Raw genomic sequence first — 22,443 nt, 5'->3', positions numbered from 1 at the left:
AACTGAACTGACAGAAAAAACACCAAAACTTTATGAATTTTGGCAAATTCCAAACGTCTGTCGTCAGAAACAGGTGGCAAAACGACAGGTGGTTGGATTTCCCAGCATTCCCAGCAAAAATCAAGATGGCCGCCTCCTGTGATCAGAGAAAACCCGGCTTGAAAATCTGGCCAAAAGTCATCTTATTTGGGGACTCAATAACCCAGGTAAGTCGGCAAAATATGGATGTGATATCCCTGCATATTTTGAGGCTAGCTAAAGGTATATGCGTCGTTTCGTTCCTTTTTTTTTGTGGCCTTTTTTGAGTGGAATCGCCCATCGGCTAAGAAGGGGGGGGGGGTATTTTTGTTGTCCATTGGGAAGAAATAATGATATTTTATCGCAGTCGCTACGAACCTTTTTTTAGAGATTGCAAGATTTGATTGTCTTATCCTTAAGTGATGACTCACAAGCCTTTACGATTACATTAGTGCACGATATCGATTTAAATGTTGAGTCAAGACGTGAAAAGGCATGTATGTAGTTCATACTACAACATGACTCCATTGAATAATTGGATTGCCACGTAGTGTGGCCAGCGAAATTATATCTGAATCAGCGCGAAAAGGAGAATAAAACATGCAAATCATATTTTTCAATGTTTAGAACTGCAGAAAATTAACATTTTTCACTGAATCTGTTTGGATTTTATTCATTTTGTTGTGGTTGATACTGATTCCACCTCAGAAAAAAAAACACCTGGTCAGCCGGCGAACTGAAGAGAAAAGCCTGCTCCTGATGCATCATAACATGCAGGTGTATATACTAGACTTACATTTGTTTGTGTGTGTGTGTTCATACAGTATGCCTTTAACGATGGAGGATGGGGCGCAGCACTACAAGAACTTCTACAAAGGTACAATATGCAAGCATAAAGTGGACCATGTATATCTATAGTGTAATGCGTTTAACAATCAGATGACGGACAAGGTACTATAATAAATATTATTTATGTTAAAGGCCTTTGACTGATATAAACAAACACAGTACAAACAACTAAAATATCTTGCATACCTGCCAGTAGAAAAAAGTAAAATTTAAAGTCACTATAGTATTCCACTTGTTACATATATAGTTTAGGAATAACGCCCATGCTGTAGATCAAAAGTCAATTTGCATATGTACATTGTATCAAAAACCAGATGAAATATGTATCTTTTGATGTATCTAAATTACAGTAATGTAATCGTTTAAGTTAGCTAAGGTTGCAGGCTGTCTATTTCTCCATAGGAAATGTGACATCATCTGCCGAGGATTCTCGGGTTACAACACAACGTGGGCCAACATGATACAACCACAGGTCATCAACAACGAGAACGCCTCCGATGTCGTACTAGTCATTATATTCTTTGGTGCTAATGACTCTTCCTTAAAAGGTACGGTCTGTTTGTTTGTTGGTATAACCATAAAGTGCCTTTAAGCATTAAATGCACCAGTACAGACTATACATTGTCAGGAAACACCAGACTATAACACATATAAGGTTTAGGTCACTCACTCCAGGATGGACCCTACTCTTTTCAATATGTATTGTGGCCTAAGATTCAAACACGGGACCTCTGGTTTTATATTCCATCTCAGAGGACGTCCCTAACCAAAACTGGTAATAACTCATTTTCACCTGAGCCAAGTAAGATAAAAGTGGAAAAAAAGCTTTCTAAAGCCCACCATATTAGGTGCTGCCCATGGTGTAAGTAAAAAAAACTAACAACAAAACTACCTTGTCTTTACCTTGTTTGATAACCATTCCTAAACTTTGACACCTTTTTCCCTTGCTGCTTTAGTGGAGAATTCACAACAGTTTGTTCCTCTGGAAATCTACATTTTGTGCAGCTACTAAACCAACCTCAGCAACTTAAATATCTATGTCCCTTTTGTACCATTCATCATCATGAACTTTAACATTTGACCTTTGACCCTTTTTCAGAGGAGAACCCACAACAACATATACCACTGGAAACTTTTTTTAGCATGAACTTTGACATTTGACCTTTGTCCCATTTTTACAGGAAAACCCACAACAACATGTACCACTGGAAACCTACAAGAACAACCTCAGGAACATGGTCCACTACCTCCAGGGCCAGGGCATCGGTCCAGAGAAGATCATCCTCATCACCCCCCCTCCTCTGGATGAGGCTGAGTGGAGGAAGGTTTGTAAAGAAAAAGGTAAGGAGAGCTTATGATCTTTCAAGACTTGATAAAACCAAAATACAACATTTTCTTTAAAGGTCATTATGAATAAACTAAACTTAAACTAACCAACATTACAAATATTAGTTAGGACTTACCCCCAAAAGCTACTGTTACGCGTCCATTTTGTGAACAAGGCTGATGTAGTCAGCTGAAAATTTGTTTGTAGTGTTTGTAAGTTAAAGTTTAGTTTATCCATAATTTTCTTTTACATTCCACAACCCTGAAAAGTTCATCTGTGTTGGTAGAAGTCAATTTCCAACACAAAAATTGGACATTGGTGCAATGTGACCAATCAGTACTCTCCTTGATTCTGAAGTGATGTGATTTGACCAATCAGCACTCTCCTTGGTGCTGAAGTGATGTGATTTGACCAATCAGTACTCTCCTTGGTGCTGAAGTGATGTGAGGTGACCAATCAGTACTCTCCTTGATTCTGAAGTGATGTGATTTGACCAATCAGTACTCTCCTTGGTTCTGAAGTGATGTGACATGACCAATCAGTACTCTCCTTGATTCTGAAGTGATGTGGTTTGACCAATCAGTACTCTCCTTGGTTCTGAAGTGATGTGACATGACCAATCAGTACTCTCCTTGATTCTGAAGTGATGTGGTTTGACCAGTCAGTTCTCTCCTTGGTTCTGAAGTGATGTGATTTGACCAATCAGTACTCTCCTTGGTTCTGAAGTGATGTGATTTGACCAATCAGTACTCTCCTTGGTTCTGAAGTGATGTGGCATGACCAATCAGTACTCTCCTTGATTCTGAAGTGATGTGGTTTGACCAATCAGTGCTCTCCTTGGTGCTGAAGTGATACTATCAACCAATCAGCTTTGACTGTTATTTTTGACCTGCAAATCACAATCATCTCAGTAACATTACAATTAATTATGTCAATTGAATACTACAATATTGTTGTTGGATATATAAAGAAAATCTCCTACTGGTTTCAGAAGGTCTTTCAAGTGGCATTGTGCAACACTTTGTCTGAGTTGAGTGGGACTTTGAATATCATGTATTATGTAACCTTTTGTGTTGTGATTTGCAGGTTTAAAGTTGAACAGGTTGAATGCAGTGACTGGGCAGTATGCTAAGATGTGCTGTGAGGTGGCAGTGGAGAAACAGACGTCGTGTGTCGACCTGTACACCTACATGCAGAATGAGAAGGTAATTGTACTATATTTGTACATCTCTCCGACCATATCTCTATCTCTTTCCATCTTCTCTGTCCGTCTCCTGCCCTCTCTCTTTTTCTCTCACTCTTTCCTTCCTTTCTGTTTTCCCTCTATCTTTCCTCTTTATAGCTTTTCCTTCTTTTCCCAGCTTTTTCCTTTTTCTTTGTTTCGCTCTTTTTACTTCTCTCTCTTTCTCAGTTTCTCCATCTTTCTGCTTGTCTTTCTTTCTCTCCCTCTTTTTCTTTTCCTGCTTGTCTTTCTCTCTCTCCCTCTTTTTCTTTCCCTTCTTATGTATAGGGGCTTGTTACAGCAAAGCTAGAACATAGACTGATCCTGACTGTCCATCACAATTAGTATCAGTTCAACCAATGACAGCATGGCAATTATCAGTTCAACCAATCAGAGAGTGGCTGCATGTCCATCAAATGTTTGCATGTTTACATATTCAGTTTTGCAGGCAGTGCTATGGATACAATGTTTATATCTAACTCTACCTTTTATCAAGGTATCAAGTAAGGAGGCTTCTTCCATGTTTAATGACAACTGAAAGAATTTGTTTTTTTCGTTCCAGGACTGGCGTAAGTTTCTCTCGGACGGGCTCCACCTCTCGAGGGAGGGGAGCCAGTTTCTCGCCCGGTGCCTTTCCCCCATCGCTCAGGACAAGACAGACCACCTCCCCTTCATCTTCCCCCACTGGGACAGTATAGACACCAGCAACCCCGAGAAATCTTTAATACATCCAAACAACTAGGTCTCACACTCTCTCACTCACTACCTATACTCCGTATTAACCTCAGTAACTAACATGTAGAACAGGATGGTGGTAGCTTGGCTATGGGAAGGACATTGTCAAAATGAAAAACACCAGTGAAAACACCAGTGAAAAACATCGCTCAGGACAAGACAGTATAGACACCAGCAACCCCGAGAAATCTTTGATACATCCAAACAACTAGGTCCGACACTCTCACACACTATACTCCATATTAACCTCAGTAACTAACATGTAGAACAGGATGGTGGTAGCTTGATTATGGGAAGGACATTGTCAAAATGAAAAACACCAGTGAAAACACCAGTGAAAAACATCGCTCAGGACAAGACAGTATAGACACCAGCAACCCCGAGAAATCTTTGATACATCCAAACAACTAGGTCCGACACTCTCTCACACACTATACTCCATATTAACCTCAGTAACTAACATGTACATGTAGAACAGGATGGTGGTAGCTTGGCTATGGGAAGGAGTTCATCAAACTGAAAAGTTTAAGTTTGTAGTTGGTGCTTATGGTAGCTCCCATCATCAATTCAAAGCCCCTGGACCACACAGCTTTGTGCAATCGCTACAGCAAGGGGCTAGTCCACTCATAGTTGTGGATATACAAAATATTCTGAGGTCTAGGTCCAGTTCAGGTCCAGGTCCAGGTCTGGACCTGAACCTGGACCTGACTGTCTATGAAAACTTGTGAATGGGCAGTACTCAAAACAATGGTCCATTTTGCTATAAAGGAATCTCTATGGTGGAGTAGTTGATTCTCACTGGTGTTTTAAAATCCTATCTTCATGTAAACAACATTAATTGCAGAAACTTGGTAGAAATGACTATAAAGTCTGCTCTACTTTGCTCTAACTTTTTATTGTCTGGAATGTGTAAACCCCTGTCGATATAATCTGTTCATTGTCTAATAGGTCCAAAACCTGGTCCACTGATTTTTTCAGGTCTGTTTTTTTCCGGACTGGTCCAACAAGAAAAAACAAATTTGTCTTTCGCTTGACACAGATGGGGTAGAACTTATGATCTACTGAATGCAAGGCAAGCACTTACTTACTTGACAATTGCACCATTATGGTCATTGTCAAAGTGCTTATATCCTTTTCTTGAATCAAAACTATTTCTGGGAATATATTGAAAAGGAAGCTTTAAGGTAATTTTGAATTTTGATACTTGAGAAAAAATTGTTACACTAAGGCCTACAGTATGAAGACATCATTTCATTTTTTTTTTAGTTTGTTTTGCAACCAATATTTGCTTCTTTTATCTTTTACAACATGTAGTAACCATGTTATTCCCATAGCCAAGCTGATTTCCATCAATAGAATGTCTTTTCAAGGTGTAGAAATGATGAACAAGAAAGCACAACACTAATCATGAACTTGATAAAACTAGTTCTTAGCAGACTAGTTGATGAAAACTTTTCAGGAATTTCGAATCAACGACACATTTTAAACCTGACATTTTTAATGAAGGAACAAAGTACAAATAGCATGAAGGACTTGCACTAGACGATTACGTAAAAAAAAGTACACTAACTCTTTACCCGCAAAAAGCACTGGGATCGCTTCCTTAAAATAATAGGTAGAAAAGTTGTAATCAAAGTTTGCGGTTCATTCGCAGAAAGCTTTGGAGTTGAATTGATATCATACATGTATATTTTGTTTTATTGTTTGCTTGTTAATTTATGGTCTTTTAAAGGCTTAATTTTAGTGATAATGGAGCAAGAAATAAAATAGTGAGGAATTTTTTTCCTCTGTTTTTCAAAAACAGATGCTAAAGTTTACAATGTCTGTAAGCATCATAAATAGAGATCCAACATTTTCAGTTTCAAATTATTGCTCTTCTACAATACAACATCTCAGGAAGACTTGGTTGAATAATTTTTACCTCAAACAATGATTTTGGAACATCTACATTTTATTTCATTTCTGCAACAAAGACAATGTTGGGTGAATTTATCAAACTGTCGCTCATTTTCTTTGAAGAATAATATTGTTTTTCAGAAGGAAACATTTAAACTAAGTCATTAGGTTATAAAGTGTCAATTTCAGACACCATCTTCTAAGTCTACATGAAAATTCCACTCTTCAAGGCTAATATTCAACTGTAACACTAATGTTGTAAACATTATGTTGTCTCCAAAATTGCATAGAATTTGCTTGGAAAAATAATGTTGAATTGTTAAATATTTAAGAAGTTTTTGTTTTAATGGATATTCTATATGGAATAGTTTGATGTATCAAATGTTTCAAAGCTTTTGGAAGATGGTCAGTAATTTTCTTGAAGATATGTAAATTTGTGGCATGTTTTGCAGTCAGGCTTCTATGTAATGTAATTTTTTGGCGATGCCTCAGGAGCAAGCCTAATGATGTAATATAATTTTGTTATGTGTTATCCTTTGTACACTTATCCTAACGATGAAAATCAGTGTATGTACACAATTTTGTTGCCTATACTGTAACTTGCTGCCTTACTCATTGTATGTTTTGTATGACAAAAGCGACCATGTGTTAAGCTATTCAGTTGAACTGAAAGTTGTCTTTGCTAAGTGCTATCTATGAAATGTATAGCTTGATAATCAATTGTCAGTGTTTGGTGAAGGGTGGACTGAGGGAAATTTTGCACGAGTGAGTGCACTAGTTGCAGCATGCTTGTAGCATTTTGTGTTGCAGAATCCTCCCTTTTAGACCCACAACTTGTATTGCAATACACAAGCAACTTGCCCTGGTCTAACAGCCTTCTAGGGTAACTCCTACATATGATTGGCCCTGGACTTTTAACTCTTGCACATGATTGGCTGGTGATTTGAACTGGAAGAACACCCGGGCTTCTGATTGGCTGATAGCTGGCTGGTGCTAGCACAAATTTTAGGCTGTTTTTTTCAGGATCAATGCAAGCATGTTATCCTGTTCAAAGTGTGAATTGCACATGCACAACTTGAAGGCCTCTTAGACCAAAACAGGACATATCTGGACATGTATTGACCATAGTCCAGACAAGAACTGTTAAGAAGTTAGGGGCCTTCAACTTTGACCTTGTGCATGCACATTTCAAACTGTGAACAGGCTTATTGCACAACACAAGCTGCAGGTCTGGAGGGCAAGGATTGGTGTTGCAGAAGTTGTACAGGATTTGAGGTATATGATGTGCACGTAGGCTGTCTAGAAAACCTTTCTGTTTTCCATACATGAGAATCAGCTGCAATTTAGGATTACTGGCAAATACATCTTGACTTCATATACACTCCTATTATCATGTGTCATTTTTACATGCCCTCTTAGTCTATGAAAAAAAATCAAATATGACCCCCCCCCCCCTAATAATGGAAGTACTGTAAATCCATTTACTTTTGCAGTGGTTTTATCTAGTGGTAGCTTGGAAACAGAAATTTCGGGTATGTTCTAAGTTGTGATACTGCAGTAGTAGAAGAAAAAAATGCATATTCGTGTTGTCATGGATTTACAGTAAAGATGTCACTGCAAAGATAAAACTACAAGTTTTAAGATGTACGGTAGGCATATACTTGTTAGTACTACAGTGATGTTTCCATTGTTATATGGAATCTTTCCATACATGTACTATTATGACCTGAAACACTATTAACTAAGTATAGAGTACAGATAGTACATGTACAAGAAAAAGCTGAACTTTATTGTGATGAAGGTATGAAATTCTTACAATCTGCATAACAACATACAAATGCATGGAGTTCATATTATGAAACTATATTTATGTATTCTTCGACACACAAAAGTGTTTAACTGTTAAGTGAATACAATGTTTGGGAGTTGCTCTTGAAGTACAGTTTGAGAAAGATGGAACTTACCAACTTGTATTCTTAAACTTAATTCAGAAAAAAATTTCTTACCCAAATAAATAAATAAATTTTTGAGTAAGATTGCTATTACATGCTTCTGAAATAGTTATAATATAATCATGAACTTTTCATAAAATATAGGGCAACAAAACCAGGTCTTGCACTAAATATTCTACAAAGAGAATACAGTACAAGTGTACTTACCCAACATACAAAGCACAAGAAACAGAAGTTGATACAAAGTATGTACAAAATATTATCTACAACTTTACATTCAGTCAGTTAATTATGAATATCACTTCCCATTTTAATCATTCAAAACAGAAAAATGTAATATCATGTGGCAGATCTAGAGTTATGATTGCAAAACTGCTATTAAGTTCTGCATTACTAATCTCTAAGCAGATCCTTTAGTAGCATAAGATACTGTAAATGCAGAAATTTTTGCGGTGGTTCGCGGTTTTAATGTTTGCGGTTTTCGCGGTGAACGCTTCACTGCGAACTTAAAACCACCGTAAACATTTTACCATGGCAGTAAGAGACTACAGTACATGGTGCTACCGTGAACTTAAAAGTTCTTTTTCCCAAAATTAAATCCCCGCGAACTTAAATACATTTACTAGTATCAAAAGCTGGCAGAGGAGTGTGGATGGCTACCGGAACCTTAGGATCTGCTTGGAGATCACTGCATTACAAGGCAAGCTGTGGATAATAAGGTTGAAGCGATGTACATGTACTACTAGCATCCAGCCACCCATCCAAATCTTACACTGCAGAGGTGAAATAACGAGCTCTAGATGTCAATTTTCCACAGAAACATGCCTGGCATTCTCTTGGCCATCATTCAATTTATACACATTGACCAAAGCCCTCTATGTGCTAGATATGGTCAAAAATATGAAAGTCTTGAAAGGCTTTTAAGTTTGGTGAGCTTGCGATCAATGAATATGGCTGAAGCTTGTTCGCTGTATAGATACATGTGTAGAATTTGGCAAAGGTAGGGGAAAGAATTGAGGGAGAGAGACCATGAAGTGAGGGTAACATTTCCACCAACTCTGTGTATGGGCAAATGAAATACTATGGTGGCCAAATTCCTGTGGAAAATTCTTCTTCTTAGAGCCAGCATAGTCCTGAAGACTGACATATAACTTACTTTGAGTATTCAGGCTCAAGAAATAGGGTAAATTTAAGTGTTGCAAGTTGCCTTCTACCAAGATGGTGTAGCTTCTTGATTACTTCTTTTTCAGATTTTCAAGATAATTTACAAATGTGAGTCAAATAAGACCTGGTCACATACACTGTGCAACTGTCATATGATACTTGAGATAGCTGTGCAATGTTGTACAAAATTCTTCTGTCTTGAAAAGCCTGTCTTGAAATCCTTGTCAGAGGTTGGTTCTGGCACAGCCTACTTGAAATTTCTACGGCATCAAATTATATGCCAACCTACAACGAATGTGGCCTAGGTGTCACTCCTGAATCTAAGTTTTTTCGCTGTATTGTAACATCCTTAATACATGTTGTATGTAGTGTTTAATGGGTGAACTTTACCTTTTGTACAAAGATATCTACATTAATAGTTTGAAGAGTAGTCATTTGGGGTCTTCTATGTCTCCTTTGGCTAGGTCTGTCATGTGTGGGTACTTGACTTTCTTCTGGTCCAGTTCATGTTGGGCCCACAGTAAGAGTTTTAGCATGTTAGCCAGCTTTGGGGTAGACTCTCTGTTTTCTACTTCTAGAATAGCCGAGTTCAGCTCACTCGCAACCTGCAAACAGAAAAAAAATTGCAATTGATTATCTTTCTTAATGTCAGAGATTCAAGAACCAATTCACTATAACTTGTATTACCCACATACTACAGTCAAACCTGCCCAAGACGACCACACGAGGGACCGGAAAAAAGCGGTCGATTTGGACAGGTGGTCGCTGAGAAGAGTATCGACTCAAAACATGACCGATGCAAAGTATAAATGGTTTCCGTTGTGTTTAATGGCAAATAGGAAGCACGCTGCACGCACGCAAAGAAGCGAGGTCTTTAATGTCAAATACAACACGCACACTGTAAACTGTAAATTTAACCCGAAAATCCGACGCAAACTGGCCGATTTCGACACAAAATCGCGCTAGTTATCATAAAAAATCGATGAAAACCTCAATTTTGAAAATGATGCGGTCGTTATGGGTCCCAATTTGGGCCGGTCGCGGTCGCGTTGGCCAGGTGGTCGTTGAGAAAAGGTCGCTTAATGCTTACATCAATGGGAAAATAAATCGGGACCGAGAAAAAGCGGTCGAAATGGCCAGGTGGTCACTAAGAAGAGGTGGTCGCTCGGGCAGGTTTGACTGTACTTGTAACAATATTTTGGTTTGGTTGTTTCAAATTGATTTATATTTTACATAGATATGCAGAAAATTTAAGATAAACAGTCAAAACTGCCCTAAAAGAGCACACAGGACACCAATAAAATCTTGTCTATGTGGACAGATAGTCACTATGGACAGGGTTCATAAAGCTTGTGTCAATGGGATAAACTATCTAAAAAAAAGTCCTGTTGGCCAGGTGGTCCTTATGTAGAGCCGGTACTGGTAGCAGCTTGTACAGGTTTGACTGTATAACTGATCTTTTCCATTTAAAAAGATGAAAAAAATAATCATAACAACAAACTAGTCCTCATTGCTCAAACAGCCACAAATTCCATGTACATGTATGTAGTATTGGCATAGCAGTAGAAGCGGCTTAATTGCACGGCCTATTTGCCACCATAATTTGTGCAATTATCCTGCTGGTGCAATAATGGGAGGTTATTCAGCTAGAACGCACTGGTTTGGGATTTTGGAATTCCATGCAGTTAAAAGAATTGTGCGTTAATCTGTTGTGCAATTTACTGAATTCATCTGTACTTACAATACTGTAAATGCAGAAACATTCGAGGTGGATTAATGTTCGCGGTTTTCGCGGTGACCACTTTACCGCGAACTTAAAACCACCGCGAACATTTTTCTATTATGGTATTAGACTGCAGTCTATGGTGTTACCGCAAACTTAAATCCACTGCGAAAAGTCCTTTTTCCCGCTACCGCGAAATTAAATCCCCGCGAACTTAAAGACTTGCAGAAATACAATTGAATACAATTTATTTTTTAACGATCTAGAGGATCATTTCCTCGCTATTAGATTGAAATATTTTTCATGTGATAATTCGGTCGGGAAGTAATGTTAAAACGTCTTCAAAAAGTGCGACTTGGGGCATCCGAGGGCGAATTCAAATGATATGCATGACGTCATTTTAGAGAGTCGCGTTCTTGTAGTAGCTCTACCCCCGTCCGCTGTAATGGTGTCTTGTACTACAGGTCGTGTTAGTACAAAGTCCAGTAGAAGTTATTGTGTCGCAGGAGGCCCACATGGCGTTAGCTGTAAGAATAGTCAGTCTACCGAGGGGATATCTATGCACAGATTCCCCAAAGTTAAAAATGACAGAACTGTGGCTGACAAATTGAGAGTCTCAGCGAGCTAGAAAACAGACAAAATTATGTATCAAGTTTGTTCAGAGGCATCGGCATGGTTCCTTCCGCGACATCTACGGCTCTGCACACTTCGAGCTCCGCACACTTCGAGCCCTCGTGCTTCAACATGAACCTTGAGATTATATTGGGGAGAGCTGTGGGAGGACCAGAAGGATTATCGCAGGAAAAGTTTCAACTATTGACACCGCTGGTCTGCCGACTCAAAGTGCCCCAGTCACGGAACACGCGCGGAGAAGGGTGAATTCGCCACAGTTTATCACAGCTGCAGGACGTTTGTCTGTCACATACTAGTAGTAATTCGCCCTGTAAATTTACCTTGTATTTCGCTTATTCTGGTCATAACTGCGGTGCCATTATTGTGAAGTACTTGTACGCTTAGACTCCGACACAAAACAGCACAAATGATTCTTGGATTTTACATCTTTGTCGGCGTCCGGATAGATTTCATAACAAAGTGAACCGCTTATACCGAACTCGTAACAACAAACGACGCTGTCCCAAGATTTTCAAGCACGAAAATTTGCTGACCGTATTCAAAATACGTTGGAAAAATTGTCACTAGATTTTGTCATGAATATTGTAGTTCTTGGTCTCAGTAAAACCAAGTTACGAGCGAATCTGGGATTTTTCGTCGTCAACAACAACAACTCTAAGAAAAATGGCCCCCAAAAAGATGGCGGCCGTGCGCTAAAATCCTGAGACTTTTCGAATTTTCTTTCACGGAAACACCAGTCTGTATGTTTTTCCTCGAATCACTAGGAGCTTACGAAATCTGTCTGTTGTGTAGTGTCTTAGCGGTGGACATGTTGTTGATAGGTGAGTTAAAATAGTTTGGTTTTGTATAAAAACTTCTAGCGTAACCTGAGCATGTAAACAAAGGAAAATATATCTGGGTTGCGGGACCACAAGCATGTACGTACTCGTTACTATGTCATCGATAACTCGTTTTTTTTGCTCGTGTAGCTACAAACTTGGCACTTTTGTCGCTAGATTTTGTCATGAATATTGTAGCATTGATATGTAGTACTGATATGGTCTCCGTAAAACCTAGTTACGAGTGAATCTTGGCTTTTTCGTCGTCAACAACAAAGAAAAATTCCTCACAAAAAAATGGCGGCCCCGTGCCATGCGCTATTATTTAACCACACTTTTCGAATTTTCTATCACGGAAACACCAGTCTGTGTGTTTTCCTCGAATCACTGGGAGCTTACGAAATCTGTCTGTTGTGCAGACAAATATGAGACAGAAAGAACAGTCACTCTCAAAATGTTTCACGGACTCGTCACAATCTGGAGGCGTTTAGCTAGCTATCGGCCGTGCTCACGACTAGAAATAGTCAGTCTACGACGTACTATCTATCCGATAAAAGCTTACAGGTTTGTAAACAAACACATACTTTGAGTGGGAATGTATTTTGAATCGCATTTCTTGTGGCAATGAGGTTGCTTCTCATTTTAAATCCTGGCGAACTGTACGTAGTTAGTTGCTCAGCTGTTGTATATTTGTACGCGACCGAAGCTTTAGTCCCGGTTTTGCTAGCAGGCACAAGCGGAGACCGCAAAGAGGCACAAACTTCTGCGCTTCCGCTAGAAAACATCTTCAAATTAATGTACAGCATGGCCTCCTTACTGAGGATAATGTAAGCTCATGCTATCATTTGTGTATAGAAGAAGCGATGGTTGTTTATCCCCGCTCATTCTACACGCTACAATAATGAACTTTCTCCCCGCTTGCGTTACGCACGCTTGGTACGTGCATCAACTTCAAGTGCCTCTAAGATATATTTTAGTGGCGTGAATACGAACGAAATTCCCTTCAAGTGAAGTGAAGTATGTGTTCTTTAGTCGTGCCGAGTTTCGTCAATGAATTATGTTTCCTTTATAAGATACGGGTCTATCAAATGTACATTATTCCCCTAGTCAACCATACCAGCTAGTAGGGACTAACTAAAATGACGTCACGGCGTGTTCCTAATTAGTTCCAGCAAAGAGCTCAGAGTACACATTTTTATGTCGCTGTTTGAGGGACTTCCGGACGGACAATTGATTTGAAACTTGCATTGACTTTTTTAGAAAAGATCAAATTTTTACATTATTGGTAGAAAATGCTACAGACGATTTCATTTCAGTTACACTTTAAATGCATTTACAGTAATTGGATAAACTGTGTATATAAAAATATTACTTTGACACTTTCCCCACCTTTTGTCTTTGAGAAGGGTGAAGCAGCTCGCCGAACGGAGAATCCTCCGGGTTCTCGAATGCCAGGAGAGCGAGCGTTTTCTCCAGTTCGTTCAGAACGTCCGCGTTTTCTTCCCCTCTCTCTGCCAGGTGTGTCTGTGCGTACTGCAGTGCTCCCTCCACGTCTTTCTTCCTGATCAGTTCTATGAGATGTTGTTGCTGATTGGTCAAGAACAAATTAGATTAGTGGCTATGTACTATCATTGGTCGATCAATCCCAACATTTTCAACAAGAGTTTTCCTCCCCTCTCTCTGCCAGGTGTGTCTGTGCGTACTGCAGTGCTCCCTCCACGTCTTTCTTCCTGATCAGTTCTATCAGATGTTGTTGCTGATTGGTCGAGAGGAAATTAGATTAGTAGCTTACAGTACTATCATTGGTCAATCAATCAACATCTTATAATGAGCCACAGTTAGTTATCATAGAAAGAAACAATGAAAACTTGGTGTGTACTATTACCGGCATATCAAAAACATGTCTTTTTCTCTTTCTTTAGATACACATTTAGTGTCCAAACATTTGATTCAACAATACTTACAAAAAAACATGTGAATTCATCTACTTTTGCAGTGCTATTAATTCACAGAAGGACGGAAAGGGAATTTTTTAAAGTGTTTAAAACTTGTTCAAACTATTCTGTATATAGTACAGTTACTGTATTTAGTAATACATTGGATACTCATATTTCTGGTGAAGAGTTCACTGCAAAATTAGAACTGTCATTAGTGTGAACAGGATTTACAGTAAGTAGGGACAGTTGTTGTGGCAAGCATTTTACTGTAATTACAGTAATTTACACTGTCTACATATTAGGTTATAGGAGAAAACTTACTTGCAAATGAAAGTAGAGATATCTGTTATCATCTAACAACTCAGGATGGAGGTTGTTGACCAATGCCATGGCTTCTTCTATCTCCCCCTTCTGGATGGCGTCTCGGATCTTTATTCTCTCGTCCAGGGATTCCGTGTCCATGTTCATCGGAATTCCAGCTTCCACGCGGAATTTTTCCGCAGCCTCTTTGAACCCTTCTAATGAATGAAGGAGAATAAATGTTTTAATGTGTGTTGTTCATTATGAAACACCACATAAATATTGAACAGACACACAAAATTGACAACAACCTCTTTCAGTATGAGTATACAATACACATTACACAGTTATAATAAACAGACATAAAACATACTATTTGGCTAGCCCCTGAGGCATTGCCAAAAAAACATACAATGCAAGACATTAACTGAAAAAGGATGTGGGATTGTTAGTAGTCACCATCAAAATTAATCAGAAAACAAGGTAGGAGTTTGCAGGCATACTAAAGGATTAACTCCGTTGAAGTATGTATTTACTCTGAATATTAATTTCTTGCTTGGTGCATGTTATCTCTTGATACAATCATATAACACTCTTGGAGATGCAAAGAATTGCCTAAAACATTGTCTTTGGGTAAAGCTGATTGGCTTGTGCCAAATAAGGCAAACTCATGAATATTCATCAGCAAGACAAACAGCACACAACTTCCCTGTTCTACAGTCATTTCTGCATTGAGACCAACTTGTTTATCATGTACCAATTTAAGATCTGTTGGATCTGTGGGTATCGTAGAGGGCAACCATGTATTGTATCCAGCGTTCCCGCCAGGCATACGTCTTTACGTCTTTGGACGCATTTTTTTCTGGAAAGACGCACTCGGTTCGGCTGAATGCGTCCATAAAAAATCTGAAACAAAGGCTGACCTGTACCACCAGTTAACAAAATGTATCTGGAATCTTTAAAAAAATCTGTCTTTATTAGAAGGAATCCTACCTTTACAATTTATACTTCAAATTCTTCACTTTCCGGTCATCCCAGTAGTCTGGACATGGGACGGAGCGCGGCACGTGTTACAACTAGCGGACCCATGTACGACATAACCAGCCACACGCCAGTCTGAGCTGTCCGTTGCGCAATGTAACTTTTTTTAGTCCGTGAAATACATCTGACAGTCAGCATTCTTTAACACTCGAAGAAATCTTTTGCAGATTTTATATTCTGATATTAACATGATACTTACTTGTCCTAGCTCATTTTCACGTATTGTTAAAGATTTGTGGGTAATACTAGTATTGAACAAACAAACTGTTTTGTGCGAGTACATCTCAACAAAAGTTCTCACGCTGTGGGCAGTTGATTGGCAGTCGGTATCTTTGACAACAAGCCGCCGGCGCCAAGCAGTCTAGATTGGCCACCAGGTCCAAATCCAATCATCTTAATAACCAATCAGCGTTTGATAAATGTAATGTTACACTCTGTCATTGGTCACCGGGAAAAAAAACAAAAGTTACCGAGTACTAGCACACGTGACGTTGGTAGCCGCCCATGTCGTCTGGAAACTTGAGTTCCTTACCTAGCTGCAGCTGCTAACAATTTACTATCAAAGTTTTCCCACTTATCCAAGTTTAAAAGACGGTGCGCAGTAAATAAGTGAAGAATCCAAAACTATACACTTTATTTCTTATTTCCAAATTATCTTTTGTTTCAAAAAGACAAAATTTGCGACAGAAAAGGGGCCGCAATGTTGTTGTCAAGCGTCGATCGAGTCGGCTGTGCACTAGCGTTGGCCTCCGTGGCACATGGCGCGGCACGCCCCCCTCCCCAGATGGACCGTCGATCGCAGCGCCCAGCACGTTGGGACGTCTTTCTGGCTACTGCTTCAAGGCTACACCGACACTGATCACTGCCAAAGAGGCAGCAGATCGTCCTCCTTCGAGTAATGTATAACGTTCTTGGTCTATTTAAAAAGAAATCCAGCCAAAGATTTCACGCCGAAAACGGGGTTACCTGAGGTCGCAGGAAACAAACGCACGCTCGTGGAAAATGACGGCAAGGCCTTGTAAAAGCCCACCGATTCGAAAAATTGGAGTAAAATCATCGGGCATAATAGAAAAAAAGCACAAAGTGTGATAGTGCCGTTATTTTATCGTCTCGGAAAACTATTTGATGCGGGAGGTCGCAACATCGATCGCACGAGGTAGACATTTTTTTAATACAATGACAGAAAAAATTGGCAGAATTTTTCCATGGGTTGACGAATTGGCTAGAGCCCTGTTTCGAAGCATCAAAAATCCAAAATTTTCATACAGACATGTCTGGACAAATAATACCCGGGCCATATCACGGAAGGCTGATTCCCTGTGCTTATAGTTTTTTTAATATAACGTATTTTGATGAAGAGGGTGGTCGTCGATAACTGAAAATGGGAGTAAAAGAGGCAACCGACATCCAATCTCAAGTGCATGATTATCCTCTGAAATTGTAGGAAATTGTGTTCTAGAGGGTTTGAAAATCCAAATTTTCCCGGGGGAGCATGCCCCCGGACCCCCCTAGAATGCGAGCGCTTGTGGCACCCGTCTCGCGCCTACGGCGCTCATTACGCCCCTCCCGAATATTTGGACGCATACTTTCAAGAACCTGGCGGGAACGCTGATTGTATCACCAAAAAATTACCAAATGTACAAAGAAAGTATAATCCATTCCTATTTCATATCAAAATGTTTTCTGTGCACACCACACTGTATTCTGTTGCATGTCTGCCATATCGGAAATTTACTACCTAAGAGTCGGACAGCTCAAAGTTAACAGTGCATTTACGTCTACCGTAATGGGTGCCTGAATTTGGCTTTAGGCCATGTTGATTTGATTATATGGATGACATCCTCTGGGAACTCCAAAATTGATGCGAGCGAGCGAATAAAAAAAAAGTTTGGCCAAAAAAAAAAGTTGGCTTCAGTATGAAATCAATGTGGCCAGGAAGGTTGAACATAGGACTACAAACACATAGTATGGTATACCAACAGTTAGATGTTGCGACCAGTACATCATACGGGTGCAAAACATTTTTTTTCTTCTTGGACCAATCTGAAATAAACAGACCTGAAAAAAAAAATCAGACGAACAGGGTTAGCCAATTGCAAAATGGACACACTATGTCGGCGGGTGTTTGGGGTCTTACCGGGCAAAGAAGACACCAAAAGCGAAGTGAGTAGAGGTTATAGTCACTTGTACCAAGTTTCTACAGGCAAAGGTACAGAGACAGTTAGCCTTTACTACATGAAGATGGGATTTTAAAATGCCAATGGTAGTCCAATGATCCACCAAAGAGATTCCTTTGTAGCAAAATTGACCAATTACCATTGTTTTGAGTATTATCAGTTCTCAAGTTTCCACAGACAATCAGGTCCAGGTTCACGTCCACCTGGAAATGATCCTCTGGACCTGAACGGGACGTATCCTGAATTTACTGGTACATATGTACAAACCCCTACCAAAAATACTTTTTTTTCTTTCTGTCCTTTCACATCTTATTCTTTGACTTTTGAGATTTATTTTGGCATTCTATGGCATCAGTTATCGATTTTTTGATACTTTTTTTTCAGTCTATGGAATATTTGTGCTCATTTTACAGCTGCTTTGCACAATTTACTATGTCACAGTATGTGGTCTAAAACTTTTTTTTTTTTTTGGAAATGGCCGAAAATTGGTGCGAGCGCGGATGTCATCCATATAATCAAATCAACATGGCCTTACAAAAAAAACAAATAACAAAGGCAGCATACTTTAAATTTATTATCATAATATGCAGACAATGCCTTCCTGAATGTAGCATTGACCGAGCATTCACAGTATTTTGCATAGAACAGTCACCGTACCCCCAAAGGCTCCCTGACCCTGTCATGTCCTAAACCCTGCAAACTCCACCGCTGTTTTCCACCACCATTTTACCACGTCCTTACCTGAACTGCCGGAAGAAAACTCACCGGTCACAAGGTAGTTCATGATGAGTCGGTTCATGTCTGCGCGGGAGATGTGGAGGGAGTTGAGCCTGTCCATCCACTCCTGTTTGGTGATCTCTTCGTGTTTCTCAGTGAAGCTCATGCTTGTACCCAGGATAGCGGTGTAATACTGGATGGGCTTCTAGCTGGAACACATACGGCCATACGTTAGTTACTGAATATTCAATAAGAGGATTTATGGATCGATCTCTTCGTGTTTCTCAGTGAAGCTCATGCTTGTACCCAGGATAGCGGTGTAATACTGGTTGGGCTTTTAGCTGGAAAACATATGGTTTTGTGTTATTTGTTGAGTATTCAATAAACTAATTCACGAATCCTGCTTGGTGATCTCTTCGTGTTTCTCAGTGAAGCTCATGCTTGTACCCAGGATAGCGGTGGAATACTGGATGGGCTTCTAGCTGGAACACATACGGCCATACGTTAGTTACTGAATATTCAATAAGAGGATTTATGGATCGATCTCTTCGTGTTTCTCAGTGAAGCTCATGCTTGTACCCAGGATAGCGGTGTAATACTGGATGGGCTTCTAGCTAGAACACATACGATCATACGTTAGTTACTGAATATTCTTCATGGATCCTGTTTGGTGATCTCTTCGTGTTTCTCAGTGAAACTCATGCTTGTACCTAGAATAGCGGTGTAATATAGGATGGGCTTCTAGCTAGAACACATATGGTTGTGTGTAAGTTCTAGGCCAAGAGAAAAAAGTGTTGTATTCCCGAAGTGTCAGTCCTGAAAAAGTAAGGGTCAGTAGGTAAGGATAATCTTCTTTTTTAAAATCTTTTTTTTTCAGATCTCTAGTGAATACAATACAGTTTTAACTTAGTAAATTTGAACTACAAATGTACATAAGTACAATTATATATTTTCAATGTCAAGCTTTAATTTTGTGCATGATCGTAACAGATCTGTGGATACATTTATCCTTCAGCGATTCATTAAAATAGGACAAACAGTTTTTGAACTTTATCTACTTGAACAGGAACGGACTAAATAAAAAAAACTGGAAACTAAGTGACCCCACTGCCCACCCAAAAAATTCAAGAGACAGCGGTTTTTTCTAGCGTAGGCATGGCAACAGGTAACACAACATTATTTTCCTAGGCTTCTTTCACTGAATATTCAATTAGCCAATTTACGGATACGACCGTGCATGCCCAAGTCAAAGGTAAAGGTCCCTGAGAGTAGCTTTGCAGCCTTCCACGAGCACTTGCGATTATTGTTGTGTCTGTGCACGGCCGCAAAAGTGGGCTTTGTGGCATAAGAACTTGGCCCATACATGCATGTTGCAAATTATGAATCAGTGCTCTCCAGTCTCCAACAACATTTTACGATTTCCAGTATGTAACTGACAGTAGTGTCCATTTGTTTAATTGTTTTGCCAAGGAACCTCCTTGGTTTTGCATAAGAGCGAGGCTATTGACACACCCAGTGTGTCAATAGCCTAACAGGCTATGCCTGTTTAGGCTATTGGCACACTGAGTGTGTCGATAGCCTGTTAGGCTATTGACACACCCAGTGATAGAAACCACTAAAATGAGGAAATCTTACGATTACATTTGACAATCAACACTCTGAAAAATACAAATGGCGTCCTGTGTCCATTATCAACCCAAAATACGATCTTTTTCACGTGTTTAGGTTCCGGTTCGGAGTTTTTTTTACGAATCGTGGCCGATTTGACTGTCTCTGAAAAAAGCACTAGCGCTTCTCAAAACATCGTTTTTCGGACAATTCAATGTTTCCGATACAAAAGGGTGCCTTGTCGCTGACCGACAGACTCATTTGACATTTTCTGTAGAAGTGTTGTTTTTGGTAAAAACCATCAAAAATATAAGCTTTTCACCCAAAAAATGCTAATTTAGGGCCATTCTTTACAGGCCGCTACACGGTAAAAATGAGTTTTCCTGGGATAATGACTAATATGGCAATGAAGGTCAAGACTTCTTCTGTATACTGAGTAAAAAGGAAAAAAAGTTATCCGATACGTTTTCCGTGAGCTCCGATGACGCTAAAACACCCAAAACGCATATAGAACGCACGATCTGGGTAATCAGGCGACGAAACGCTTTACCGCTATCGCGCGCACTAATACCAGGAAGTGTTCGCCGCACGATCAAATCTCCGACACCATAAATCGCTACGAACAACAAGCATTTGCAGAGGTATAAAAGATTATACATTGCTAAAGCGATAGCCGGAAAATCTAGAGCCAAAACTATAGAGACAACCCCTAATTTGCGTCTTATTTTTAGGGACTACTTCGATATCTGGTCACTTGAAATTCCGAACCGGAACCTTTACGGCACAATTTTAAACATCGGAATCTGCTATCATATAGGGTGCTAGTTTTACTGTCACCGCATGTGATCATGGCAGCCATATTGGATCGGTTAGGAACACGTTTTCAGCTGTGTTTACCGACGAATTCCTGCCATATTGGAGAATTTTCGGCCTCAAAACTTATATCACTAAGGAAGCGAAGTTATAGTTGTTGTTTTACCTCCATTCTTTTTAATGTGAAAGAAATATTCTTCCGAGTCGCTGCCGATAGCGCCGGAACCACACGGCCGAAAATTATGACATGTTTTGTGGTCAGTGTTATTTTTGGTTTATATTGTTAACAGAAACTTTAAAAGTTGTTTATATATATTCTTATATCAAATGGATGTTTAAAAAGGGACAAGAAAAATTGAAAAAAAAAAAAATTAATTAAACTCCGGCGCGGACTCGAACCGGGTCGGAGCTGGTATCATGAATTCCCGGGTCAACGCTCTATCCACTACGCTACGTCATACATACACGATGAAGGCTGTATTATTAGGTATCCAAATGTAGGGCATAACTTGAATACGTCCGTTCATTCCAAGATTCAAAGATTCCAATGTCTAATCTTCCGAACAATGTCTAATCAACTATTGCTTGTGTAAAATATTGCCGGAAAGGCATGTTACAAGCTCTGATTGGCTGACTGGCATCTCGGTGTGTCAATAGCCTGTTTGGCTATTGGCACACTGAGTGTGTCAATAGCCACAGCGTTTGCATAATGTAAGTGATAAACTGTCTCAAGACACAACAGTTTTTATCACACCCCGTACCCATACTATCATAGAAAAGGTACAAGCTGCAAACATATAGCGGCAAGAAGCAGAACTCCAGTCAGAAGCTCTGATGAGGAAGGTGTCTGAGATACATCAAAAGCAAAGTGAGTACAAATCAATTTGGTGGTGTAAAAGAATTCCTATATATCCCAAAATTTTGTAGTTCCATTTTTTATCATGGATGTTGTCCTTTATAGTTATACCTTTATACCACATAGATCTTTGGCTCTAAATCTAAAGGATAATAACGTAAACCTGGATATGAAGAGCTTTCTACTATGATAGTATGAATATAGATCTTGACACAGAGAAGTAATGGGTTGACTTGGCTAAGTGCATTTTTTTTTTTTTTTTTTTGCGAGGGGAGGGGGGCGTCTTTCTTGCCAACACTCTTTGGTCTCCAACCACCCGAATTGTTTATCAAATTGTCGCCTTCAAAACGCACTACACTGAACAAAACCATCTTAAGAACATGTCAAACATCTCAGAGAAGATCACAAGTAGTAAATTAGGAACATTTCTGTCATGGTTACCTTGCGACGCGTCGCAAAACAGCCGACTTTTTCCTCACACTTTTCTCAGTTCTTCTTCGTTTCAGACTACCCTAGGGACGAGTTCTCCGTCCCAGAATGCAGTACCAATCAGTTTTCACAATGACATTTATTATTCAACAAATATTGCAAATTACGAATAAATATTCATTTATGACGACGAAAATCATCATAATTTTCTACTGATATGATATATGA

General features: G+C 39.4%; 2 protein-coding genes across 4 annotated transcripts; one reads left to right on the top strand and one right to left on the bottom strand.

The window, feature by feature from the left end:
• The first annotated feature begins 70 nt into the window (after window positions 1-70).
• On the top strand, window positions 71-7,429 carry LOC118404126 (isoamyl acetate-hydrolyzing esterase 1 homolog). The gene is made up of 6 exons (XM_035803120.1): window positions 71-206; window positions 843-895; window positions 1,270-1,415; window positions 2,047-2,208; window positions 3,281-3,399; window positions 3,979-7,429. The coding sequence occupies exons 1-6, from the start codon at window positions 126-128 to the stop codon at window positions 4,156-4,158; spliced, it is 741 nt and encodes a 246-aa protein (XP_035659013.1). The 5' UTR covers window positions 71-125; the 3' UTR covers window positions 4,159-7,429.
• A 386-nt stretch (window positions 7,430-7,815) lies between these two features.
• On the bottom strand, window positions 7,816-22,343 carry LOC118404128 (glucose-induced degradation protein 8 homolog). 3 transcript variants are annotated; one of them, XM_035803123.1, is made up of 5 exons: window positions 22,228-22,343; window positions 18,534-18,714; window positions 14,596-14,792; window positions 13,727-13,924; window positions 7,816-9,768 (listed from the first exon to the last, which is right to left on the bottom strand). In XM_035803123.1, exons 2-5 carry the CDS (start codon window positions 18,673-18,675, stop codon window positions 9,595-9,597), a joined length of 711 nt encoding a protein of 236 aa, XP_035659016.1. In that variant the 5' UTR covers window positions 18,676-18,714; window positions 22,228-22,343; the 3' UTR covers window positions 7,816-9,594. The 3 variants fall into 3 exon arrangements, with proteins under 3 accessions (XP_035659016.1, XP_035659019.1, XP_035659020.1); XM_035803126.1 differs by having other exon boundaries at window positions 18,534-18,718; window positions 22,228-22,338; XM_035803127.1 differs by having other exon boundaries at window positions 9,559-9,768; window positions 18,558-18,714; window positions 22,228-22,285.
• Window positions 22,344-22,443: the final 100 nt, after the last annotated feature.

Source organism: Branchiostoma floridae, chromosome 17, assembly GCF_000003815.2.
Source record: "Branchiostoma floridae strain S238N-H82 chromosome 17, Bfl_VNyyK, whole genome shotgun sequence".
NCBI classification, from domain to species: Eukaryota; Metazoa; Chordata; class Leptocardii; order Amphioxiformes; family Branchiostomatidae; genus Branchiostoma; species Branchiostoma floridae.
Note: the sequence above shows the minus strand (reverse complement) of the source record. Positions and strands in the feature narration are given on the sequence as shown.